This window comes from Bos mutus, chromosome 16 (assembly GCF_027580195.1).
Source record: "Bos mutus isolate GX-2022 chromosome 16, NWIPB_WYAK_1.1, whole genome shotgun sequence".
NCBI lineage: Eukaryota > Metazoa > Chordata > Mammalia > Artiodactyla > Bovidae > Bos > Bos mutus.
This window is the reverse complement of record NC_091632.1, coordinates 24,967,105-24,994,098: the sequence shown is the minus strand read 5'-3', so window position 1 is coordinate 24,994,098 and position 26,994 is coordinate 24,967,105. Positions and strand designations below refer to the sequence as shown.

At 38.7% G+C, this 26,994-nt stretch overlaps 2 protein-coding genes across 6 annotated transcripts in view; one reads left to right on the top strand and one right to left on the bottom strand.

Moving 5' to 3' along the window:
- The window catches only part of LOC102268452 (torsin-1A-interacting protein 2), a 44,612-nt gene extending 43,632 nt beyond the window's left edge, over positions 1-980 (bottom strand). The window contains exon 1 of one of the 2 annotated variants that reach the window (XM_070384855.1): positions 843-980. The gene's annotated coding sequence lies outside the window, so the exon portion shown is untranslated. The remainder of the gene's footprint in view (positions 1-842) is intronic. The other variant, XM_070384854.1, reaches the window with a different exon arrangement.
- Positions 210-26,994, top strand: part of TOR1AIP1 (torsin 1A interacting protein 1) — a 45,561-nt gene continuing 18,776 nt past the window's right edge. The window contains exons 1-5 of one of the 4 annotated variants that reach the window (XM_070384851.1): positions 210-1,005; positions 3,391-3,468; positions 9,843-9,902; positions 11,255-11,299; positions 26,502-26,543. In XM_070384851.1, coding sequence (XP_070240952.1) covers positions 525-1,005; positions 3,391-3,468; positions 9,843-9,902; positions 11,255-11,299; positions 26,502-26,543 — 706 coding nt within the window. In that variant the 5' untranslated portion in view covers positions 210-524. The remainder of the gene's footprint in view (positions 1,006-3,390; positions 3,469-9,842; positions 9,903-11,254; positions 11,300-26,501; positions 26,544-26,994) is intronic. The other 3 variants (XM_070384849.1, XM_070384852.1, XM_070384850.1) reach the window with 3 other exon arrangements.

Genomic DNA, 26,994 nt, shown 5'->3' with positions numbered 1-26,994 from the left:
GGCTGCGGGAAAACTGCGCAACAGCCTGGGGCTGAGGAGCGAAACCTCCACCCGCGTTTCACTCCGCCTTTCCCAGCTACGCTGTGCTGGGGGCCCGACCCAGCGCCTCTTGCGAGCAGGCAGCAGTTGCCAGGAGCAGCTGGACTGTGGACCGGCAATTTGCCCAGCCACTTGTCCCTTCTCCGTCTTCCCTCCCTCCCTCCCCGAAGGCCGAGGACAGCGACGCCTCCTCGCTCTTCTCCTCCTCTTTAGTGCCTTCAGCCAGGAGGCGGGAGTGACCCGCGGCAGCTGACCCAGCACAGGCACTGCCTCTCCCACAGCCCTCGGAGCACACCATGGGCCCAGAGGCCGGTTTGCAGCACAGCAGCGACGACGCAGGCGGCAGCCCCGGCGACGCTCAACTGCCTCCCTGACCGCCGACACCACCGCCCTTCACTCCCGAAAAACGATCGCCACCAACGGCAGGAGACTCTTAAGGGCACCGCAAAACACCTTCGCGATCGACTCAAGCTACGTCAACAACTATGGCAGGCGAGGGGCAGCGGGCGGAGCCGGAGAGAGAAGGATGGGCGCTGTACGTCACGCCCAGGGCTCCGCTACGGGAGGGAAGGCCCCGGCTCGCCCCTCAAAATGGCGGCAGCGGTGACGTGCCTGCGTACGGAACTCCTACGCCGTCGCGCCACGGCCGGCGGGAAGTGAGGTTCTCAGAAGAGCCGCCCGAAGTGTACGGCGACTTCGAACCCCGGGCGGCCAAAGAAAAGGCCCGGGTGGGAAGACAGATTCCGCTAGAAGGGTTCCGGCCCGATTCGGCGAAAGAGGAAGTGAGAGAAAGCGCCTATTACCTTCGGTCTCGGCAGCGAAGGCAGCCCCGACTCCACGAAGCCGAGGAGATGCAGACGCGGAGAGCCACTCTCCTCCAGCAGCAGCCGCACTCGCCGCCGCCTCCGCTACGACCCTCTCCGGTTACGACCAGAAGAGGATTACGGGACTCCCATTCATCCGAAGGTGAGACAGTCGGAGGTAACAGTGTCAGCCGCGAGTCAGGGAGGGAGTGCCGTGGGCGGGTACGCGTGAAGGGTGTGCGCTCCCTGGGCGGGCGTGTGCCTGCCTTGAGCTCATCCCCTCTGAGCTTCTCCGGGATGGACGTGAGCCCCCTCCTCCGGGCCGCCCCGTCGGCTGGCGGGAAAGTGGCAGGGCGGGGGGGCCGGAAGGAAAGGCGGTCGTGCGTAGTGACCTGAGCAGAGTCGAGGAGCCGCGTGCTTCCCTGGGCATCAATTTAGAGGTGTCAGGAAATTGCCTGTTTTCTGCAGGCCTGCACTTCGGGGCGGCGAGTTAGGCAAAAGGCAGGACACTGAATCACTCAGAGTTCAGTTTCACATCGGTTTCAAATTGGTTGTCTCTACCCTGCGGATGTTTCTGCCTAAGCCACTTCCATTTCCTCCTTTAACTCCGAGACCAGAAGTCCTTCAATGAGATTTTTGGTCCTCCTCTAACCTTCCAGTCTTTCCCGGTCACTATCCAGGGGGGGAGAAAGGAAGGGGAATTTCGTGAGTGGCCGTTTTGAGGACTAGCGTAGTTGATGAATTGATTTGAGATCCCACCCACATGTTTACACTGAAATGGGGTCAAGGCAGTCATCCTGAACCTGAAGCTTCCCAGTGTGTGATAAACTTGAACTGATCGATCTTTCTCTAGTGTGGTGGTCTCTGCCAGAAATTCGCATATTGGGGACCATCAGTGTAACCTAAGTAGTTAAGTAGTAGCGTGACAAAGCAAGACTTTAATTAGTTTTCATCTAAATGGGCCACAGGGTTACTGAGAAAGTGATTGTGTAGTCTTAGGAAAGGCACAGATGAATCAACGCCGGTAATGCATCCTTTGCCACACTGCCCCTTCTTCCCCATCTAACACTGAGTCACAGATGGAGTTTCATGTTGGCTCCAGGTAGGGCACCTGTGAGGTAAAACCAAGGGGTTTGAATCATAATGGGATTACGTAGTTGGTGATAGACCATTGGTGGATACGATGAAGAGGAGGTGGATTTTCAATTTAGAGCTGGGTAATAGACTGCACATTGCCTGCTGATGCCTAAAATGTGGACACAGTAGAAGTGTTGATGATTTTGGAAATTATGTTAAAGATATGTGAGTTACTGTTGGGAGTAGCAATGCAAGACCGTTTAACCCCTATACATGTTTTATCTCTCTTTTAAGGTTATAAACTTGTGAAGACAAAGATCCTACATATATATTTGAGGGACCATGTTATATTTCAGTGTTGATCTTCTTTCTATATCTCCAATAGCTAGAAGAATGCTTTGGAAGGCAAAGGGAATATGCTAAGTTGTATTGACTCTTCCACACAGGCCGGTGCAATTGTATAAGCTAGTTTTTTTTTTTTAAAAAAACACACAAAGGATTTACTTCTATTTTTAGTAAATCTATGAGAATCTACACGTTTTTCAGTCTTCCTCTTTAGTCCATCTTTTAAATTTTCTAGAGTAATATTTCTATATTTATTTTGTAAAGCATCATTGGTGAGTAGTTTATTTTTATGTTGTCCTAAAGAGTAGCTCTTACTAGTTCAATTCCCAGGTTTTGGTAAACCTAATTTTTTGTTGTTTAGTGTCCCCTAAGTCGTGTCTGACTCTTTTTGCCACCCTATGGACTGTAATGCACTAGGCTCTTCTGTCCATGGGATTTCCCAGGCAAGAATACTGGAATGGGTTGCTATTTCCTTCTCTAGAGGATCTTCCCTACCCAGGGGTCAAACCCGAGTCTTCTGCATTGGCAGGCAGATTCTTTACCACTGAGTCACCAGGGAACCCCTTAATTACACATTTCTGAAGGGATTGAAACTGAGTGGGCCCCTGTGAGTCTCCCCATTGTTTGGAGGCAGTACGCCAGCCATTATGACCTTCTCTGAGTTCCAAATGGCAGGTTCCAACAGTTGCTAATCAAGGGAAGAACAACCAAGAAGTCACCTGATGCAAGATTAAAAGGCCCAGATTAATCATCAGGATTAGGAGACTGACCACCTGAGATGAGAGTAAGGGAGTGCAGACCCTGCTCACACCCGTATCTTGTCAGACACCCCACCTTTGACCCACTTATAAAAACACTCGTGAAGTCCTCCGGGGATGGGACACGTAGTTTTTCAAGGCAGAAGCCTGTGTGTCTCCCTTTGCCTGGCAAAGTAGTAAAGCTATCCTTTTCTGCTTCACTCACAACTCTGTCTCTGGGATTTGATGTGGCACCCGTGCACAGAGAGACCAAGTTTTCATAACAGAATGAATTACTTGCGTTTCTATTTATATATTGCTGTTAATATACGTAATCTCTACTCACTTTGCATATTGTGAATTTTACAATTGTTATGTCTATTCTTTAGAGGATGAACCACCTTCACAAACTGTTTTAAGCCCAACGGTCACAAAGAAAGCTATCAGGAGAACACAAGAGACTCCAGGTAAGAAGAGTTGAGTTTGTTTTTTTCTAACCTGTCAGCTTTTTTTATGTATAGATTATAGCCTATAATTATTGGGTTATTGGATTATTGGGTCAATCAGGGGTCCCAAATCATACCTCATTCAAAGTTTCAGTGAATCTTATTTTTAGGTTGTTAAATTGTTAAATAGTAGCATTTGTCAGGATAGATGTACCCACTTTTTTGGTGAGGAAACTGGAGCTCAGAGTAGCTGACTTTTCTCTTAAGATTGCTTGCTTTGTGACTGAGCCAAATTCAGACCTAGGCTTGTCTTCTCCGAAGCCCCTTCACTTGCCCCAAGTACCTCACTGTCACTCTCCCATGGAATAATTAGCTGCTCAGTAAAGCTTGTTAAGTGTTGAATGAATAAGTGTCATGTAAAATGGATTAAATGGTCTGCATAGTAAAATCATGATACAATATAATCAATCTCAATTTGATACTGTATTTTATTAAATCTAGGATCTCATCAGTTGTAAGATAACATCCTCTTCTTGGGCTTCTCTGATAGCTCAGTTGGTAGAGAATCCGCTTGCAATGCAGGAGACCCGGTTTGATTCCCGGGTCGGGAAGATCTGCTGGAGGAGGGATAGGCTACCCATTCCAGTATTCTTGGGTTTCCCTGTGGCTCAGCTGGTAAAGAATCTGCCTGCAATGCAGGAGACCTGGGTTCTAACCCTGGTTTGGGAAGATCCCCTGGAGAAGGGAAAGGCTACCCACTCCAGTATTCTGGCCTAGAGAATTCTATGGACTGTATAGTCCATTGGTCACAAAGAGTTGAACACAACTGAGCATCTTTCACTTTCACTTAGGAGGAAGAAATGCTGCCAGTTAAGGGTAGTGTGCCTTAGATTGTATAATATATCCCAATTTTAGAGATGTTAAAGTATAGAACTGTTTGCATCTTAGTATCAAGTGGCATTAGGCTACATTTGATAGTCAGATCAGATCAGATCAGTCACTCAGTCGTATCCGACTCTCTGTGACCCCATGAATCGCAGCACACCAGGCCTCCCTGTCCATCACCAACTCCCAGAGTTCACTCAGACTCACGTCCATCAAGTCAGTGATGCCATCCAGTCATCTCATCCTCTGTCGTCCCCTTCTCCTCTTGCCCCCAATCCCTCCCAGCATCAGAGTCTTTTCCAATGAGTCAACTCTTTGCATGAGGTGGCCAAAGTACTGGAGTTTCAGCTTTAGCATCGTTCCTTCCAAAGAAATCCCAGGGCTGATCTCCTTCAGAATGGACTGGTTGGATCTCCTTGCAGTCCAAGGGACTCTCAAGAGTCTTCTCCAACACCACAGTTCAAAAGCATCAATTCTTCGGCGCTCAGCCTTCTTCACAGTCCAACTCTCACATCCATACATGACCACAGGAAAAACCATAGCCTTGACTAGACGAACCTTTGTTGGCAAAGTAATGTCTCTGCTCTTGAATATGCTATCTAGGTTGGTCATAACTTTCCTTCCAAGGAGTAAGCGTCTTTTAATTTCATGGCTGCAGTCACCATCTGCAGTGATTTTGGAGCCCAGAAAAATAAAGTCTGACACTGTTTCCACTGTTTCCCCATCTATTTCCCATGAAGTGATGGGACCGGATGCCATGATCTTAGTTTTCTAAATGTTGAGCTTTAAGCCAACTTTTTCACTCTCCTCTTTTACTTTCATCAAGAGGCTTTTTAGTTCCTCTTCACTTTCTGCCATAAGGGTGGTGTCATCTGCATATCTGAGGTTATTGATATTCCTCCCGGCAATCTTGATTCCAGCTTGTGTTTCTTCCAGTCCAGCGTTTCTCATGATGTACTCTGCATATAAGTTAAATAAACAGGGTGACGATAGTAGCCATTTTAAAACTTATTTTGAAAAGCAAGGGAAAGGATTAAGTTCAGTTATTAATGCATAGTATCCTTTGCTTTTTGGTTCTGTTTATTTTCAGTTTGCTTTTCTTGATATTAGGAAATCCACAATAATAATGACTGTAGCTATTGAAACTGATCATCCGTGGCTTTTTTTTTTTTAACCCAAATCCTGACTTACTTTCTTACCCATTCCTGCTAATAAGATTTTGCTTTGTAGTTTAAACTATTCTGTTTAGCGTAAATAAATATCTGGTTAAGGATCAGTTCCAAATAACACACCCTTTATGCTTAATTCCTTGAACAGCCTGTGTTCCTGTGTTAAGATTAGAAACTATTTTAGAAAAATGCTTTGAGTGATAGGCTCTATAATCACATTTTTCAGGCCATTTGAGAAAACTATATTCTTGAAATTTTATTTACAGTAGCTTCAATTACATGACGCTTATGCCTGGAAAAGCAAAAGTTTCTCATTTTTAAAATCTACAGCAAAAATAAATAAAATCTACAATAAATTTATAAAATTTATGGGGTTAAGTAAATTGATATAATGAAGACAGTTGAGCACCAGCCTATAGACCATACAGACCATTATAAAACTATTAAACAATAGAATGTCTCGTACAGTCTTTTGGGGTTCACATTAAGCTTGTATTTTAGGACTGCTATTGAGGTACATGGCTGCGTAATGTTGTGCAAAGAACACTGGACCTTGGTCATATTAGCTAGCCATGTTGACCCTCAGGCCTTTATCTGTATGACTTAACGTGTCCTAACTCACAAGCTCACTGCAAAAGTGAAACAATACTTGCAAAATCACTTAGTATACAGTAAAACATATGGCTGTAAGGTGGGGTTTTTTTTTCCCTCACGGCACTTTGCAGGCAGTGTGAAGTTCATAAAATTTTGCTTAAGCATTTCTTTTTCTGACAAAGCTCATGCTATGGTTGATAATGCAAAAGACAAAACATTTCCCAATGTAGATGGTAGATTGATGGAACTCATGCACATATTACCTGGAATATATTGTGCTACAATATAACTAGACATAAAGATATGTGCATTTTGGGGAGATTTGAGATACTCTGGGTTCTTTTACTATAAAAGGTGCTTTTAAAAATCATACTATATCTACTACTTGTCTTGCTCCTCTGTCATTCCTCTTAAAAAAGGAGAATGTTTAGGAAAGTCATTAAATGAACGCTTGTAAAGTCCGTCTTTACAAGCTTTGTAAAGTACTGAATATTCATTGGAAGGACTGATGCTGAAGCTGAAACTCGAGAACTTTGGCTACCTGATGTGAATAACTGATTTATTGGAAAAGACCCTAATGCTGGGAAAGATTGAAGGCAGGAGGAGAATTGGATGACAGAGGATGAGATGGTTGGATGGCATCACCAACTCTGTGGGCATGAGTTTGAGCAAGCTCCGGGAGTTAGTGATGGTTAGGAAAGCCTGGCTTGCTGCAGTCCATGGGGTCGTAAAGAGTAGGACACAAATGAGCAACTGAACTGAATTGAAAGTCTGTCTAGCAGAGGAATTACTTAAACAGGAGTCAGTTTGATGGAAAACTACTTTAAGTACAAGTTTAAGATAGGCCCTTCCTTGTTTGAGGGAATATTAATTGGTACAACCACTATGGAAAACACTAGGAGGTTGCTTAAACCTAAAGATAGAGTTGCCATATAATCCTGCAGTCCCACTCCTGGGCATATACCAGGAGAAAACTCTTAATTCAGAAATATACATGCACCCACAGGTTCTTAGCAGCACTGTTTACAATAGCCAAGACATGGAAGCCACCTAAATGTCCATCAACAGATGAATGGAATAAAGACGTGAAAGTGGTGTGTGTGTGTGTGTGTGTGTGTGTATACACACACATGTGCAAAATGGAATAATAGTCATAAAAATGAATGAAATACTGCCATTTGCAGCAACATAGAAGGACCTAGAGGTTATCATATTAAAGTGAAATAAGTCAGAAAGAGAAAAACGTATATATAGTATCACTTGTACATAGAATCTAAAATATGATACAAACAAACTTATTTACAAAACGGAAACAGATTCACAGACTTACAGTTACCACAGGGGCAGGAGGGTAGAGGAAGAATAAGTTAGGAGTTTGGGATTAGCAGATATAAACTACTATATATAAAATAGATAAACAACAAAATTCTACAGTATAACGCAGGAAACTGTATTCAATATCCTGTAATAAACCATAATAGAAAAGAATATGAAAAGAATATATATATATATATATATATAGATAGATAGAACTGAGGAGAAGGAAATGACATCCCACTCCAGTGTTCTTGCCTGGAGAATCCCAGGGACAGGGGAGCCTGATGGGCTGCCGTCTATAGGGTTGCACAGAGTTGGACACGACTGAAGCAACTTAGCAGCAGCAGCAGCATAGAACTGAACCATTTTACTATACACTAGAAACTTAATAATACAACATTGTAAATCAACTGTACTTCAGTTAAAAAAAATATATAGGCTCTTCCTCCTCCTTGTAGAATCGCAGACTTTCAATTCAACTCTGGTGTTCAAAATCGTGGTGTAATTGTATGTAGGACCACTGGTGTGGTCTGACAAAACTTTATCCAAAAATGTCCTTAAAAATGATGACCTATACCAAGGGACTTCCCTGGTGGCTCAGCTGATTTAAGAATCCACCTGCACTGTGAGAGACCTGGGTTCGATCCCTGGGTTGGGAAGAACCCCTGGAGAAGGGAATGGCTACCCACTCCAGTATTCCTGCCTGGGAAATCCCATGAACACAGGAGCCTGGTGCACTCCATCTAGTCCATGGGGTTGCAGAAGAGTCAGACATGACCGAGTGACTAAACAACATTTCGTCATGAACATTTGATTCTCTGACTGCTGTAATTACAGAATTCATTCATTCTCCAGATGTTTATTGAGCACCTACTTTATACTAGTTCCGTTGCTAGATTCTGGGGGTGCAGTGGTGAGCAAGAGCAGCAAACAAGGGAAGGAGATTGCTACGAAAGAAGAATCCTTGTTATTTTATTCCCTAATACCCCTCTCTGCTACTCTCTGTCCTTCAACCCCTCTTACATAGGGCTATGTATTTGGTAGAGCATACAAGAAAAGCTTAAATGAAAAGATGGGGTCTGAAATAGTAATTGGTATCTATAGATTAAAGTTGAGTTTTAGGTTTTAATTAAACCTGCAAAGGATGGGAATATAGGGGGAAAAAAAGAGGAAAGTCATTGTAATAATAAGAGTAACAGACATATGTGGTATTTCTTTTTAAAGCTATTTATGTAAGTTCTAAATATGTGTTATGTAGAATGCTAACAACTGATACATTGCATAGAATCTTAGAGCTGGAAGGTTTAGGAGAGTCATGTACTCAGAGTTTCTATCAGTGTAGGTGTCCCTCTGTTAACATCCATTCATGCATTGTTGATCATCTGCAGTGATGTGGAAATCACTCCCTCGCCATCAGTTCTGTTTTGGAGACAGCACTAATAATTTGGTTGCTTTTGTTTTTACCGTTGAACTAAAAGCTACTTTGCTGTAAATTTCTCTTGATCTTAATTCTGCCTTTCGAGCTACATAAAATCAACTTAAGTACTTCTCTATATCTCTGTCTTTAAAATGTACAAAAACATGCTCAATAAGTATTTTTAGAACAAATAAATGGATGTCCCTTCAGGATTTCTCTTCTTGATGCTGTGAAGAGGAAATGGGGTTAAGTCAGTTTTATGAGAACAAACATAGGCAGCCAATATAGTGGAGAGGGGTCAGTGATAGCTGGTTCAGAGCATGGTTTTTGCACTTCTCACGCAAAGCCAAACATACTGCTTTTTTTATAGATACAAATGAAACTAAGTGTAATATAATCCAAATTTAAATATAGATTGGGTTTTATATTATGTTGTGCGAGGCTCTTTGAGGACATACACCTTGGATTTCTAGGCTAACATTAACTTATTATTTAATGGGATTGGCTTCCTCGTTAACCCTGTGCCATTGAACTGTAGACAGTCTGAAATAAATTATGGCTAACGATAACATATTTTTTTAAATTAGAGCTTGTATTTGCTGAAACACACAGGGTTAAATAATTGGAGGGAATGTATTATCTCTTAGGAAGTTAACCCTCAAATCAAAGTTTAACATAAATAATCCACAGTGAGGGTATGCCACAATGGAATAGATAATTGAGTTGGTGCTACGGTACAGATTTTGGTTCTTAATTGAGACATTTAGAAGTTTTATTTGATGTTCCTTTCTTTTTATACAATATGGTCTGGTGAGAAAAACTGCCAAATTTTACATCAAACCCATATGTTTTTCATGGCAGCAAACCTTTCTCTAGTTCACTATTGTATTCCCATACTTAGCATAATGGAGAGCTCAGAAAAAAACTTTGCTGACTAAATAGGTGATTGTATAATAAATCGAATATGTTCGAATTTTATATATGTATTTTATTTTTTTCTCTTCCCATATTAGTGATGAGTGAAGATCCTCTAATCAGCCTGCGTAGACCTCCTCTAAGAAGCTCAAGATCTGGTAAGAGATTGTTTTGTCTGTTGGTTCAGCTTTCTCATATTTTTAAATAGGGTACTTAACATGTATTTATTGGAGAAGGCAATGGCACCCCACTCCAGTACTCTTGCCTGGAAAATCCCATGGATGGAGGAGCCTGGTAGGCTGCAGTCCATAGGGTCACTAAGAGTCAGACATGACTGAAGCGACTTCACTTTCACTTTTCACTTTCACGCATTGGAGAAGGAAATGGCAACCCACTCCAGTGTTCTTGCCTGGAGAATCCCAGGGACAGGGGAGCCTGGCGGGCTGCCGTCTATGGGGTCGCACAGAGTCGGACATGACTGAAGCGACTTAGCAGCAGCAGGAACATGTATTTATATAGTTCAAAATTCAAAATTTCTATAAATATTCGATGGAAAGTCTCCCAGCTCCCTTCGTTGTTTGTCCACCCAGTTTCCTTAAGCAACCAGTGTTGTCAGTTTCTTAGGCAGTCTTCCAGAGATATTTTATGGAGATATAAGGGAATTCATGTATAAATCATCCTTTCCTGTCTTTTTTAACCCACATTTTAGCCCAATAATTACTCTTTTCTGTACCTTGTTACTGTTGATTTTACTTAAAATATATTGAGACATCCTTCCATATAAGTGTATAAAATAATTTCTTCATTCTTTTTTAGAGGTTGTGTCCTTGTATGTTGCTATGATTCTTTTTGTTAGCAAAATGGTTTTAAATTAATGTCAGGGACTTTTTATTCTTCCCAGTATAATGCTAATAAAAAATTGAAGACTGAGGCTTTGTGGCTCAGGGCTATAAATTTTTCCTGCCTTAACGGCATTTCTTCCCTTGTGGCTCAGCTGGTAAAGAATTCGCCTTCTATGCAGAAGACCTGGGTTTGATCCCTGGGATGGAAAGATCCCCTGGAGAAGGGAAAGGCTACCCACTCCAGTATCCTGCCTGGAGAATTCCATGGACTGTATAGTCATGGGGTCACAAAGAGTTGGACATGACTGAACAACTTTCACTTTAAGACCGTAGAAGAGTATTGCCCTTAAATTGATTTCATGACTATGAAAGAAAACTAGGAATGTCATTCCAAGAGATCTACTTCATTTTTAGAGTTTCCCAGCCCATAAGGGTGCTTTATTGTGGGAACTAAAAAAGGAAACATTTACCTTCACATGAGGTTTCTACTTCTCAGTTATTCTCTTTTAAAAAGAGTTAGGTTGTTTTTTTGTTTTTTTTTTCTGATAAATGACTGTCCTTTTAAGTGATAAAAATCTGTTAGGGTTTTGATGATGAACCTGTGGTAAAGAACCATATGATGCATTTCCTTTTAAGCACTAATCATTTTGTTGCTATCTCTCTTACAGATTCGGCACACAAAACAAATGGAAATGCTAAAATGAGTGAATTAGGTTTGTTTATCTCTAATTCTTATAGGTTCTCTTTGAGGCTTCAAATTAGCAGTAGAATACAGGAGTACTTTCATTTGGTCACTGGCTTGAAAATATTACTTTGTTCATTATTTCAGCTTGAGGGACAGTGTCTTTATGACCAATAGCCTTGGTTTTTATTCTCTGAAATTATGTCCTTTGTTATATTATTAAGTTCACGTAAGAAAATACATAACCTATATTTTAGTTTTTATTAGCAGTTGTTAACACTATCGCGAGAAAAAAGATAACAACTTACCAATTAAGTTTTTTCTTGCTTTAGAAAGTGAATTGGAAATTTTTCTGTAGTAAGTTGTGTCCTTTGCCATGTTTGTTGAAGTGGTTTATATTCTTTTCAGGATTTGCCTTGATATAGGACTTGAGCTACCAAGATCTGTGGCTTTAAGTGAACTTACATTGATTGTGGTTGGACTTAGTCTTAAGTTACAAATTTTCTAAATTTGGAGATGAGTCAAAGGAGAGAAGCTTCATTTTTCTTTATAAATAGTTGCAGCTTGGTTTAAATTTGTCTTCCACTTAAGCTCAATTTTTTTTAGAGACTTCAGAATTTATAGTGTCTGGGTACTGAAAATGATCCTTGTAGTATGCAGCTTATCATTTGTACTTTTACCTACCAGCTTCTCAAATGCTCTATGTAAAAACTTAAAAAAGGATTTTTTTTTAAGTCATAGAGTCTTAAATAGAAGCAAACTTGTAGATGAAATAATCTAGTACTTTTCTGTTCTTTCTATGCTAGATTTAGAAATTATTTCTGTAAGTACTTTATAATAAAAACTAACTTTACAAAAAGTACTTTCCAGCTTAAAGGAAATTTCTGTGAGATCAATAAAGAATGACATCCCTTTTTTTCCCCCAATAGTAATGCTAGTAAATCTTGAAATGTATAAAATGGCTGTTCATGGAGCTTGAACATTTGTGATATTTCCAGACTATTCTTTATTCTCTTCTTGCTGCGCCACTCTCTTGTTCTCCAAAGCATAATTGGCATTGAATAGTAAGGTATCTATACCGGGGATCCCCAGAGTACAGCCTCTGAGTAAAACCTGACATGTGGTCTTGTTTTTATACAGCCGGTAAGCTAAGAAAAATTTTTACATTTTGTGGAATAAATATATATATATGTATACACACGCATATGACAGAGACCTTATGTGGCTAGAGAAGCCTAAAATATTTACTATTTGGTCCTTGATGGAGAAAGTTTACCCATCTCTAATTGCATTAATGGCAGACCTAAAGACAGCAAATCACCTAAATTATCATTTGTTCTAAGAATAAATTCAGAGAGTTAAATAACTGCCTGGACATAGATATATGTCCACACATAGATTGAACATTCCACACTAGGTTTTACTGACAACACAAAAAGGAGACACAGTGACTCCTGTCTTCTCTTTGAAAAAGCATGATCGTCTCACTTTTGAATCTTCATGCCTTTGTCCCCAGACATAACACAATTATGAAGTTTGTATTTCCTTGAATACCCTTCACGCCTCACACCAACACATTCCATAAATCTCTTGGAATAAGAAAGCCTATAGTAGAAATATCCTGGGACTTTGTATTTTTCTTTAAAACTGACCAGACAAAAGAAAGTGAACAGGAAGTGATACAGATAATGGTTGATGTTCACCAGAGGAGGTGGTTTTAAGTGATCTGTTTTTTATAACAAACAGAAAGACCTTAAACTTCTGAGAGTACCTTTTCCTAATTGGTTGAAACTGTTAGAAACATGACATCTCCTTAATAGCACATTTAATTATTGCCATTTGTCTAAAAGCCACAGCCTTTGTAATTTTTTTTAAATAACCTTTTTTTGGTTAGGATATTATTGCTCCAAATAGACTTCTAATGCCTTGAAAGTTTTCACATGTGTGTAGGAAAGAGTAATACTTTAAAAAAAAATTTTTTTTTAATGCTTTAACTTCCCCCATGTAGCAGCCAAGAAGTTTGGAATAAAGGAAGCTGAATGACAAAAGAGGGAAATGAAATTAAAAGCTATATAGTCATAGATACTGCTGATTCATCATCAAATTGTATTTGGATATTTATCTATACATTCTTTGCCGCTTGGGTAAAAAAATTGTTACAAGCATTAACATAGTGGTATATGCATATGGTAGAGAAGAGCCCTACTCTGTGGAAGAGGTCAGGAAGGTTTAATGGCGATGGCATTAGAATTTTGAAGGATGCAGAACAGGCAAAATGAGAAGGAGAGTTATAAATACTACAGTTTGTCTTGTAATAGAACGTCACTCTTACGTTTACAGTTCAGGCAATGTGAGAAACTCCTCTACGTTAGAAACAACACTCAGAGTAACTGCAGCTCCTTGAACTATTTTGTGGTAAATGATTTTCAGAATGACATTCTCAGTTGGTAGACTTGGGTTTCTAGAGTGAGAACTATGTTTTAAAATGTGTATATAACCAGGACAAAAGCCTATTACAGTGAAGAGTATTTGTCAACTATATAAAATGTATTATTGTTTAAGGTGTCTTAATTCATAAAATACTGCTGGATTATAAGGCACAAAATAATACTGATTTTGTTTTTAATGATGTTACCATGATAGCCTTGCTTGACAAATTATTATTTATGTCTTACATAGTGCTGATAAATATTTACTGTTAGGAACATGGAATTCTAAAGAAAGGATTTTTAGACCCTATATTAAAAGTCTTAAAAGTGTTCAAAAATAGATTAAATCCATGATTTATTTAATACTTCATATTAAAAGTATTAAAAGTAAGTGCAGAACTCCCTTATAGAAGCTGATTTAAAAATACTTCTAAATCCTTCATTGTGCTAATTAAAACTAATTGACATAACTAACATAAACTGAAAGAAGGGAGATTGAACTGTAGGCAACCTGGTATAGGAAGGATTGATTATTAGTTAATTTGCTCTAGACAATTGACACAGATTTGCAAAAGTATTGTGGAAATATATTTTATCAGGATGAAAAAAGAGGGATTACTGTACTATTTGTTTTTTCTGATAGTTTGGTGAATGAATGTAAATTTTCAACATACTTTTATTTCCATTAATACAGATTCAAAAATCAGTTCAGCTTTAAATTTTGCTACAACAAATAATTTTTGAACTATATAAAACATAATGCCTCAATATAAATGTGATTTTAACAAAGCTACTGTATTACATTTAGGTATTGTTGAAACCTCTCATTTTAGAAAGAATTCACTTTTCAGCTTTCCCTGCATTCATTCATTTACTCAAAAAATTATTGACGGAGACTTTTTAAAAGGTTCCACATGTAAGGAGTTTGGAAGTCACCACTTTAGCCTAATAACAAGTCAAAAACTGACAACTGAAAAATCAACAACTCTTCTTAGATCCATAAGAGAGGAAATGACACAGGTCAAATCTGTGTCAAAACTGCCCCCAAGGTTGGAGAAATGGGCAAATACAGGAAGTCATAGCTTGCTAGAGCCGAGACTCACAAGTGGAAGCCTCTGCGGGAGGTAGTGCAGGGTAGGAAAACCTGAACTGCAGTTAATGAATTGTTGGATGTTCTGTGTGGACAAGTCTGAAGAGTTAAAAAATTTCAACAGGACCCAGTCTATGGCGGGCCCCTACTGTGTTGTGAAATTTACCTCCAGAGGCTCAGCCAGGCTCACATTAAAAAAAAAAAAATCTCTTCATACTTCTGCAAGGTAGAGGGAGAAAGGCAGCATTTTGAAACATGTCAGGATATTCTGTTCTTAACAAGACAAGCCCTCAAGGAAATCTCCTTAACTGGAGCCTGTCCGTCTAGTCAAGGCTATGGTTTTTCCAGTGGTCATGTATGGATGTGAGAGTTGGACTATGAAGAAAGCTGAGCGCCGAAGAATTGATGCTTTTGAACTGTGGTGTTAGAGAAGACTCTTGAGAGTCCCTTGGACTGCAAGGAGATCCAACCAGTCTGTCCTAAAGGAGATCAGTCCTGGGTGTTCGTTGGAAGGACGGATGCTGAAGCTGAAACTCCAGTCCTTTGGCCACCTGATGTGAAGAGTTGACTCACTGGAAAAGACCCTGATGCTGGGAAAGATTGAGGGCAGGAGAAGAAGGGAACGACAGAGGATGAGATGATTGGATGGCATCACCGACTCAATGGACATGAGTTTGGGTGAACTCCGGGAGTTGGTGATGGACATGGAGGCCTGGTGTGCTGCGGTTCATGGGGTTGCAAAGAGTTGGACACAACTGAGCGGCTGAACTGAACAGAACTGAACCTACTATATCAAAGCCCAGCTGACTTTGGGTGGGAGATGGGAAATAAACCCAACTCCAGACAATTCTGAGCTCTCTATTTCACCTAAACAGGAAGGGGAAAATCTTTGAACTGTTGTGAAGTTCATGGTCTTGAGGCATGAGCTTACTAAAAAGTGGACACCTAGAGCTGGAAGATATTTCCCTTCTCCCAGGATACTGCCCCTTGCTGAACACCTTACCACCACTTTACTAAAGACCTATTTACAGCAGTATTCTTTTTACCCAGTACATCAAGAAAAAATTATAAAACATGACAAAATGCAAAAAAGCAGTTTGAAAAGATAGAGCAGTATCAACCAGATATGGCATGGATGTTAGAATTATCAGATCAGGAATTTAAAACGACTATGATTAATATGGTGCAGACTCTAATGGATAAAGTAGGCTACATGCAAGAATAGATGAACAATGTCAGCAAAGAAGTAGAAATCCTAAGAGTCAAATGCTGCAGATAAAAAAACACTAACAGAAATGAAGAATCTTGATGGGCTTATTGGAGTGGACGTGGCTTAGACTCTCTAGCAATAGAATATCAATAGCATTCTCAAAGAAATGATAATATATGATATGATTTATTAGCTAGTGCTATGATGATAATAATACAGCAATATGTAAATGTATCAAATCAACACATTATATACCTTACACATACACAATGTTAAATATCAGTTATATCTCAATTTAAAAAACAGAATCCTTAAAAACCAAAAAGCAAAGAGAACAATGACTAAATAATACAGAATATGCTAGACTGTGCAACAGCTACAAAAGGTATACATATGCATACAGTGAATAACAGAGAAGAAAGGAACAGAGAAAATGTTTGAAATATTAATGACTGTGTGCTCAGTTGCATCCGACTCTTGGCTACCCCATGAACTATTGCCTGCCAGGCTCCTCTGTCCTTGGGATTTAGGCAAGAATACTCGAGTGGTTGCCATTTCTTCCTCCAGGGTGTCTTCCTGATCTGCGGGATTGAACCTGCATCCAGTGCGTCTGCATTGCCAGGTGGATTCTTTACCACTTGAGCCGCCTGGGAAGCCCAGTAATGACTAAGAATTTCCCAGGTTAATGTCAAACACTAAACTCAGATCCAGTAATCTCACAAACACCAAGAAAGATAAATGCCAAAAATAAAAATGCCCTTAGGCATATCTTTGTTAAGCCACAGAAAGTCAAAAGTAAAAAAAAAAAAAAAACCTAAACAAAGCCTGAGGAAGACAACACGTGACCTGTAAAGGAATAAAGGTCAGAATTACATCTAACATCTCAGAAAGCATGCAAGCAAGAAGAGATCAGAGTAAAAGATTTAAAGTGTTCAAAGAAAAAAACCCACCAACCTGGAATATTGTACCATGCAAACCTATCCTTCAAAGGTGTAGCCTCTGCCCAAGTTAACTAAGAAAAAAAGAAAAAGAAGGAAAAAAATGGAGGGGAATAAAAGGTAGGATGCAAGTTACTAATGTCAGTAATTAAAGAGGGGACACTGTATATCCTATGGAAATTAAAAGGATAACATGGGAATATTATGAACAACTTTATGCCCACCAATTTGATAACCTAGATGAGATGTAACTGATTCCTTGAAAGATATAATCTGCCAAAACTCACTCGAAATAGGTGATCTGAATAGCTCTATATCTCTTAAATAAATTGAATCAACAATTAATAACCTTCCAAAATAGAAAGCATGAAGCCCAAGTGAGTTTCTTAGTGAATTCTATCAAACATTTAAGGAAGAAATTATGCCAATTCTCTACAGTCTCTTGGAGAATGGAAGCAGAGGAAGTACTTTCTAACTCATTCTGTGAGGCCAGCATTATGCTGATACCAAAACCAGACAAAAACAGTAGAAAAAACTATAGAACACCAGCATCAGAAACACAGCAGTGTGAAACATCCACCTTTGTCTTCCCTTCACTCCATAACCAGTGAAAAATCCACAGCTTAACAAAGATGTCTCTGCTAAAAGCAACAGGATGCTGGAGAGTTCCACACATCTGTGCATCTACAGATGGGTGAAATGTAACACTTAGTGGAAGGGGAACTGAGGTAATAGTGGAAATGGGGCTGCGATTTGGGTCCATTGATGGGAACAGCAGAGCCCAGAGACAGAGAACCCAGAAACAGCAAGAAAGGCTATACGCATGACTCGAGCGAACCAACCAGCCTGGCACCCAAGGCCACAAGTAACTGGTCGATGGCAGCAGTGGGGCCTGGGATCCCAAAAACCCCAAATAGCAGCACCTCAATAGCTGCTGAGGTGCCCACATCCACATCACCTCCCATTCACAGTGGCAGAGCCTGCAAACCTTATAACAGACAAGGTAGAGTTGCCTGTGTGACTCCAGTCCCTCTGCCCCCTCCATCATCTTCCCTCATGATGGAGCTTGTGTCTCAGGGGATCCCAGATGCAAGGAATGGAAAGAGCCCACCATCCTGGTGATGACAAAGGCTCTAGCACAAGCAAGGAGCTATGACCCTGGTGGCACAAAAAAACTACAACAAAGGCACAGTCACACCTCTTACAGAGAAGGTGGAGTCTGTAAAATGCCATTCAGATAGATGTAACCAGTGGCAGCTCAGGTAAGAAAAACAAAACCCATGTGATAGTGCCACCAACTGGAAAACAAAGGAGTCTTAACTGCTAACCTATCATTTAATATCAAATGTGCTTACAGAGGAACAGTTCATCATCAAACAACATGAAGAACCACAGTAACAGTATACCACAAAAAGAAAATAACAGATCTCCAAAAACAAAAAGTCATGAAATATTGTAAATCTGTTAGAGAATTAAAAAGTTATCATGAAGATAGTCAAAGATATAATAAAGATATAATACTCAAAGATACTCAAAGATATAATAAAACTCAGTTTAATGAGCTCACTGATAAAACTAATGGCAGAAAGACTACCTTACCAAGACATTAAAATTCTGAAACAAATTCTGGACCTAAAGAACGCAATAAATAAGATGAATTCATTAGAATGAGAGCAGACCACATGAAGAGAGAGTTCAGTTCAGTTGCTCAGTCGTGTCCGACTCTTTGCAACCCTATGGACTGCAGCACGCCAGGCCTCCCTATCCATCACCAACTCCCAGAGCTTGCTCAAATTCATGTCCATCACGTCAATGATGCCATCCAACCATCTCATCCTCCATCGTCCCATTCTCCTCCCACCTTCAATCTTTCCCAGCATCAGAGTCTTTTCAAATGAGTCAGTTCTTTGCATCAGGGTGGCCAAAGTATTGGAGTTTGAGCTTCAGCGTCAGTCCTTCCAATGAATATTCAGGACTGATTTCCTTTAAGATTAACTGGTTTGATTGCCTTGCAGTCCAAGGGACTCTCAAGAGTCTTCTCCAATACCACAGTTCCAAAGCATCAATTCTTCAGCACTCGGCTTTCTTTATAGTCCAGTTCTCACATCCATACATGACAACTGGAAAAACCACAACTTTGACTAGACAGACCTTTGTTGGCAAAGTAATGTCAAAGTAATGAAGAGAGAGGTAGTGACGTTTAGATAGAAATCTAGAAGTGATACAAGTAGATGAGAAAAGAGAAATAAGATGTTTTAAAAATGAAGGAGTCCTAAATACTCAAAATTCAATAACAGTATTTTAAAGGCAGCCAGAGAAAAAATGGTGACCTACAAAGGAACCCTCATTAGGCTATTGGTGAATTTCTCAGCAGAAACCCTATAGGCCAAGAAGGAATAGAATGACGTTTTCAAAATACTGAAAAATAGAAACTGTCACAAAAGAATACTCTATCCACCAAAGTTACCATTCAGATATAAAGGAGAAAAAGACTCTCCCAGACAAAAACTGATGGAGTTCATCAACACTAAACATGCCTTGCAAAATATATTGAAAGGGGATCTTCAGCCAGAAACAAAGTGGCCAAAATGTGCAAAACTTTGAGCAGATAAGTAGATAAGTAGAGCCAGAAAATTACAACTGTCTATCAAAAAAGGTTTTTAAACCATCTTTTGTCACATAAAGATTAAAGGGAGAAAAAAGAAGAATAAATAGAGCTATCTCACTTTGATAACAGACTCACAACTTTAAAAGGGATAATTTAAGACAACAAAAACATAAAAGGAAAAGAGGAAAAGGACAGAACTTGTATAGGTGAATGAAGATAAGATGCTATCAACAGAAAATGGACTATTTTAACTGAGATATTTCATGCAAAACTTAGGATAAACATTAAGCAGAGACACAAAACATGAGAGGAACCTGTGGAAAATATCTTAGAAAATCACCAAACCAGAATGGCAACAGAAATACAAGGAGAAACAATGAAGATATAGATCAACCAGGAAAAAAAAAAAAGATATAATAGTAGTACTGTCCTTATCTCTCAGTAATCACCATAAATATAAATGGATTGTACTCACCAGTCAAAAGATACAGAGTGGCTGGATGGGTTGAAAAACAAGTACATGTTGCCTCTAGACCTCGGCTCTAAAGAGGCTAGAACTCTAAACATAGGCTAGAAGTAAAGGCATGGAAGATAATACATGAAGCAAATAGCAGCCAAAAGAAAGCTATCTCCATACTCATATCTGGAAAAATAGACTTCGAGCCAAAAAAGGTAGCAAGATGTAAAAATGAACAGTATATAGTAATGAGACAACCCATCAAGAAGACACTACAATGATTATCATATTTGCATCTAACATAGGCACACCAAAGTGTATTAAAGCAATTGTTAGCAGACCTAAAGGGAGAAAGCGACAGCAACATAATAATAATAGGGCATAACACCTCACTTTCATCAATGAGTAGATCTTTCAGATGAAAGTCAACAAGGAAACACTGACTTTAAATTAAACATTAGACCAGATTGATTTGATAGATTTTTAAAGAACATTCCGTCCAAATGCAGCAGAATATGCTTTCTTCTCAAGTGAACACAGAGCTTTCTCAAAGACAGACAATATGTTGTGGCATAAAACAAGTCTCAGTAAGTTTAAGAAGATTGAAATCATATGCATCCTCTCTGATCACAGTGGAATGAAACTGGAAATCAACTACAAGAAGAAAACTGGAAAAGTCACAAATATGGAAACTGTTTGAACAACTATTGGGTCAATGATGAGACAAGTGCAAAATTTAACAAGTGAGATTACATCAAACTAAGAGACCTGTGCACAGCAAAGGAAACCATTGAGAGAATGAAAAAATAACCTACTGAATGGGAGAAAGTTTTTGCAAATGATATATCAAATATGGAGTTAATATCAAAAATATATGAAGATCTCATACAACTCAAAAATTAAAAAACCCCAAACAACCTGGTTAAAAATTGGACAGAGGAGCTGAATAGATGTTTTTTTCTAAGAGACATACAGATGGCTAATAGATTCATGAAAAAATGTTCATAACTGGTTATTAAGGAAATGCAAATCAAAATCACAGTGAGATATCACCTCACACATGTCAGAATTCTCAAAAAAGGAGAGATAAAGCAAGTGTTGGCAAGGATGTAGAAAAAAGGGACTCCATACATTATTGGTGGAAATGTAAATTGATACAGTGACTGGAAGACTATGAAAATTCCTCAAAAAATTAAGAATAGAACTACGATATGATCCAGCTTTCCCACTCCTGGGCATTTATCCAAAGCATATGAAGATACTAATCTGAAGTGATATCTGCATCACCGCTTACCTCCATGATCATCACAGCATTACGTACAGTATCCAAGATATGGAAACAACCCAAGTGCCTATCAACAGATAAGTGAATAAAGAAGATGTGATGTATATATATACATACACAGACACATATATATATAACATATATACAGTGTAATATAACTCAGTAATAAACAGATGGCATTTTGCCATTTGTGACAACGTGTATGGATCTTGAGGGCATGATGCTAAGTAAGATAAGTTGGAGGAAGACATACATGTGATTTCATTCATATGTAGAATATAAAAAGCTAATATTTAAAATAAGTGAACAAACCAAACAAAAGTAAGCATGTAGATATAGAGAACAAAGTATTGATTATCAAAAGGGAAAGAACAATGGGGAAGGGGAAGTAGGTAAGGGGGATAAAATATTTGATTGTGAGCACATAGATGTAGATATGTAATGCTGTATGCATGAAACTTATAGATCAGTGTTACTTAAATATTTGAAACTGTTTTACAAACTACAGACTAATATTTCTCATGAATACAGACACTGAAAGTACAAGAAGAATACACTACAACCAAATAGGATTTATTCCAGGTGTTCAAAGCCTGATTTAACATTTGAAAATCAACTCATATAATCATTAACAGAGTAAAGAAAAATCATACAATAATATCAATAGATGCAGAAAAAAGCATTTGATAGAGTCCAACACCCACTCATGATAAAAAATTAGGAATAGAGGTAAACTGTCTCAACTTGATAAAGACTATCTGCAGCAACTACAGCTAACATCATGTATAATGGTAAGGAACTGGAACCTTTTGTACTAACCTCAGGTACAAGGCAAAGATGACTTTACTCACCACTTTTAAATATCAGGCTGGAAGTTCTAGCTAGTGCAGTAAGAGAAAAGGAAATAAAAGGTATAGAGATTGAGAAGGAAGAACTAAAACTGTCTTTATTCACAGATGATATGACTGTCTATGTAGAAAATCCAAAAGAATGGACCAAAAACCTCTTGGCACTTACAAGCAGTCATGCAAGTTTGTAGGATACAAGATTAATACACAAAAGTCAAGCAATGTCTTACATACCAGCAATGAACGATATATTTGAAAATAAAAACAATATAATTATCATTAGCATATCCCACAATGTAATACAGATATAAGTCTAACAAAATATATATAAGAACTATATTTTTAAAAAATACAAAACTTGATGAGTAAAATAAAAGAATTACTAAGTAAATGGGGAGATGTTCCATGTTTATGGATAGGAGGACCCAATGTTGTCAAGATGTCATTTCTTCCCAACTTAATCAGTAGATTCAATGCAACACTGAACAAAATCCCAGCAAGTTAACTCACGGATATCAACAAATCAGCCCTAAAGTTTATGTGGAGAAACAAAAGACCCCGAGTAACTAACGGAATACTGGAAGAATAAAGTAGGACAGAACTCCAAGCTAAACTAAACCTAAAGCTAGAATAACTGAGACAATGTGGTATTGTCAAAAGAATAAACAAATACATCATTGGAGTAGAGTACAGAGCCCATAGGTAGAGCCATGTATAGTCAACTGATCTTTGACAAAGGAGTGACGGCAATATAATGGAACAGAGAGTCTTTTCAACAGATGATACCGAAACAACTGGACATCTACATGAAGAAAAAAAAAAGAATCTGCACATAGACCTTAACACCTATCACAAAAAATTAACTCAAGATAGATCACAGACCCAAACGTAAGCAGAAAGCTATAAAACTTGTAGATTACATAGAAGAAAACCTAGATGATCTTGGATTTGGTGATGCCTTCTTAGGTATAAACCAAAAGCAGAATCCATGAGAGAAATAATTGATAGGCCAAATTTTGTTAGAATTAAAAACTTCTGCTCAGCAAAAGACAGTGTCAAGGGAATGAGAAGGTAAGCTATAGATTGGAAGCAAATAGTTGCAAGTGACGTATTTGAGAAAGTACTGTTATCCAAAATATACAAAGAACTCTCAAAACTCAACAATAAGAAAACAATTTAAAAATGGGTCAAAGAGCATAATAGATACCTCACCAAAGAAGTTAGATGGCAAACATACGTAAAGATGCTCTCCATTGTGTGTCATCAGGGAAATGCAATTGAAAACAATGAGATACCACTACTACTGCTACTACTACTACTACTACCACCACCACTATCACCACTACCACCAGTCCCTTCAGTTGTGTCCGACTCCGTGCGACCCCATAGACGGCAGCCCACCAGGCTCCTCTGTCCCTGGGATTCTCCAGGCAAGAACACTGGAGTGGGTTGCCATTTCCTTCTCTAATGCATGAAAGTGAAAAGTGAAAGGGAAGTCGCTCGGTAAGTGTCCGACTCTTCGTGACCCCATGGATTGCAGCCTACCAGGCTCCTCCATCCATGGGATTTTCCAGGCAAGAGTACTGGAGTGGGGTGCCATATACACGTAATACCAAATGCTGGTATGAATATGTAGCAACAGAAAGTCCTGTTTGTTGCTGGTGGGAATGCAGGGTGGTCCCCTTTGAGGTTACTTTTATAGTTTCTTAAAAAACTAAACATACTCTTAGTATGCAACCCAACAATCACACTCCTGGATATATACCCAAAGGAGTTGAAAACTTAGGTCCACACACAAACCTGTACACGTGTGTGGCACCTTTTTATTCATAATTGCCAAACCTTAAAAGCAACCAAGGTATCTTTCCATAGGTGAATGGCTAAATAAACATCCAGACAATGGGATAATATTGTGTTAAGAACTATCAAGTCATGAAGAGACATGGAAGAACCTTAAATGTATCTTACTGAGTGAAAGAAACTAATCTGAAAAGGCTGCATACTGTATGATTCTCACTATATGGCATCCTGGAAAACGCAAAACTCTTGAGACAGTAAAAAGATCAGTGATTGCCAAGGATTGGGGGTAGGAGATGGGGGAGCAACGAATAAGTCTGGCACAGAAGATTTCTAGGACAGTGAAAATATTCTGTATAATACCATAATGGTATTATACATGTCATTGTACATTTGTCTAAACCCATAGAAGGTGCAGCATCAAGATAGAACTGAAAAAAGAAAGAAAAGAGCTGTAATGTAAATTACGGTCTTTGGGTGGTTATGATGTATCTGTGTAGGTTTATCAGGTGTAATAAATGTGCCACTGTGATAGGAATGTTGGTAATGGGGAAGACGATGCATGTGTAGAGGCCGGGAGCATATGGGCAATCTCTGTCCCTCCCCCAGTTTCATGAATCTTAAACTGCTATAAAAAATTAATTTAAAAATAAAATTTTTTAAATTACTGAGTGCTTACTATGTGCTATTATTATGAACAAAGCTGATGTAGTGGTAGAATAGTAGACTCGAAATCAGAAGAGTCTATTCCAGTCCTTTTTTTCACTTGTTGGTCTTGACACCCTTAGACAGGGCACTTGATATCTTTGAGCCTTACCTATGATAGTATCTCTTATGATGTTGTGGGAATCAGATTAACACATGAAGTTTTTTGAAAACTAGCAACATGAAGATATTAAGGATTACTATTATTAAAATAACTAAGACGTGACCATTGGCTTTTAAATTTTTTTTGTATGCTTTGTAAATAGTTGCATAAATGAATAAAGCAAAACTGCTGTATAAAAAAGAAGTACTGTTAATGGTTATGAATTTAGAAAATAAAATGTCAAAGAGGGCAATACCTTTTAATGTGAATGGAAATATTAACATTTTAATAGAATAACGATAAAACAAGTTTGACTTTCCAGTTTTCTGCTTGGGAAAAAGAAGATAAAATGAAAAGACAGTCTTTGTAAAGAAAGAATCCTGTGCTGTGCTGTGCTTAGTCGTGTCCGACTCTTTGCAACCCCATGGACAATAGCCCACCTGGCTCCTCTGTCCATGATTCTCAGGCAAGAATACTGGAATGGGTTGCCATGCCCTCCTTCAGGGGACCTTCCTGACCCAGGGATTGAACCCAAGTCTCCCACACTGCAGGTGGATTCTTTACCTCTGAGTCACCGGGAAAGCCCAAGAATACTGGGGTGGATAGCCTAACACTTCTCCAGGAGACCTTGACCCAGGAGTCGAATCTGAGTCTCCTGCATTGCAGGCAGATTCTTTACCAGCTGAGCAACTAGGGAAACCCAAAGAAAGAATTGCATAGTATTATTAGCAGTTTTCTCAGAGTTAATTTTTTTTATAGCAAAAATGTTGTCAAATGCCGATTTGCACTTGGCACTATCAAGTAAAAGTAGCTTGGCTAGTATTGATGTTATACCAGTCTAATTAAACTGATTTTTAAAAAGTATTTCCACATTCATAGTACGATGGGTTGTTGGTAGTTGCCTTCTACAATACAATCCTTTTTTCTTTTGAAAAGCAAATAGGAGTACAGTCAACAGAGGAAGATCTGAAAGGAAACAAATTTTCATTCTGGTTCATTCTATTCTCATATGATCATTCAGCAATATTTTAGCCCAATTGTGCAATGCTTAACATTTGGGTATATGTTCCTTTATTTAAAAAAAATCAGGAAATTCCCTGTGGTTGGGACTCTGCTCTTCCACTGCCAAGGCCTCAGCTTCAATCCCTGATTGGGGAACTAAGATACCACAAGCCAAGCTACACGGCCAAAAAAACCCAAAAAAATCAGAATAACCCATGTGAAAATACTGCATTTCTTTGACACATTGTACTCATTTATCTTTGTCCAAATTCTCTGACTTGAGAATAGTGGTGTATATGGACCTGCTGAAACTAGGAGCGTTTCTTTACCTTTCTTACAATCTCTGTAGACACACCTATGCATTAAAAGACTGGTTTTTCAGCTCCGCTTTTGTGGTTGGCTTTTTCAAAGGAGTATGGGAAATCTAGCAGATATGAGAAAGAGAATACAGTAAACCTATTTACCAACCTAGGGGACTCTATTTATCAACATAGAGCTTCACATTTTCTACAAACACAGGTTACATTTTATAATACAAATAGACCTCTCTGAAGAAACAAAGTTTCTGATTCTAGTTTGTAGCACACTTATTTCTGAAATATAGTGTAAAGGGAAATAATCCTTTCTTTTTTATGATTTAACGGGGAAAAAAAGTTTAATTGGTGTGATGTAATATTCACTTTCCTAAATTAAATGTTCTTATTTATTCCTGAATTTTGGCTTATGATGTTATATACAACATGTATGCTTCTCTTTTCTAGAAGCTGCCAGTGTCCAACAGAAGGTCAATTTCTTGGAAGAAGGTATTTTCGCCTAAAATACCATGCAGTATTTTCTAAATCTTTTTGTTGTTGTTAAGATTAGAAGCAATTGTGGTAGGTATTTAAGAGAGTGGACAGTAAAGAAGGCCTTTTTCTTCAAGAAAAAAATATTCATGCTTAAAATCTGAAATGTTAAATGAACAGGTAAAATAGGATAGAATGCGTGATGATGGCTCTTATGTATATTTTAAGCATCTTTTGTATGTTGAAATTAATTTAAGCAAAGCTAATATGTTCCATATCTGTCATGTTCTAGCCTTTGATTATGGTATTAAAATAACCAGTTTTCCAAATCTTATATTTGAATAGTACCATAAAATTTAGTGTGTTTTTTTAAATTTATTTATTTTTTAATAGAAATATAATTGCTTTACAGAATTTTGTTGTTTTCTGTCAAACCTCAACATGAATCAGCCATCAGTTAATCTGCTTT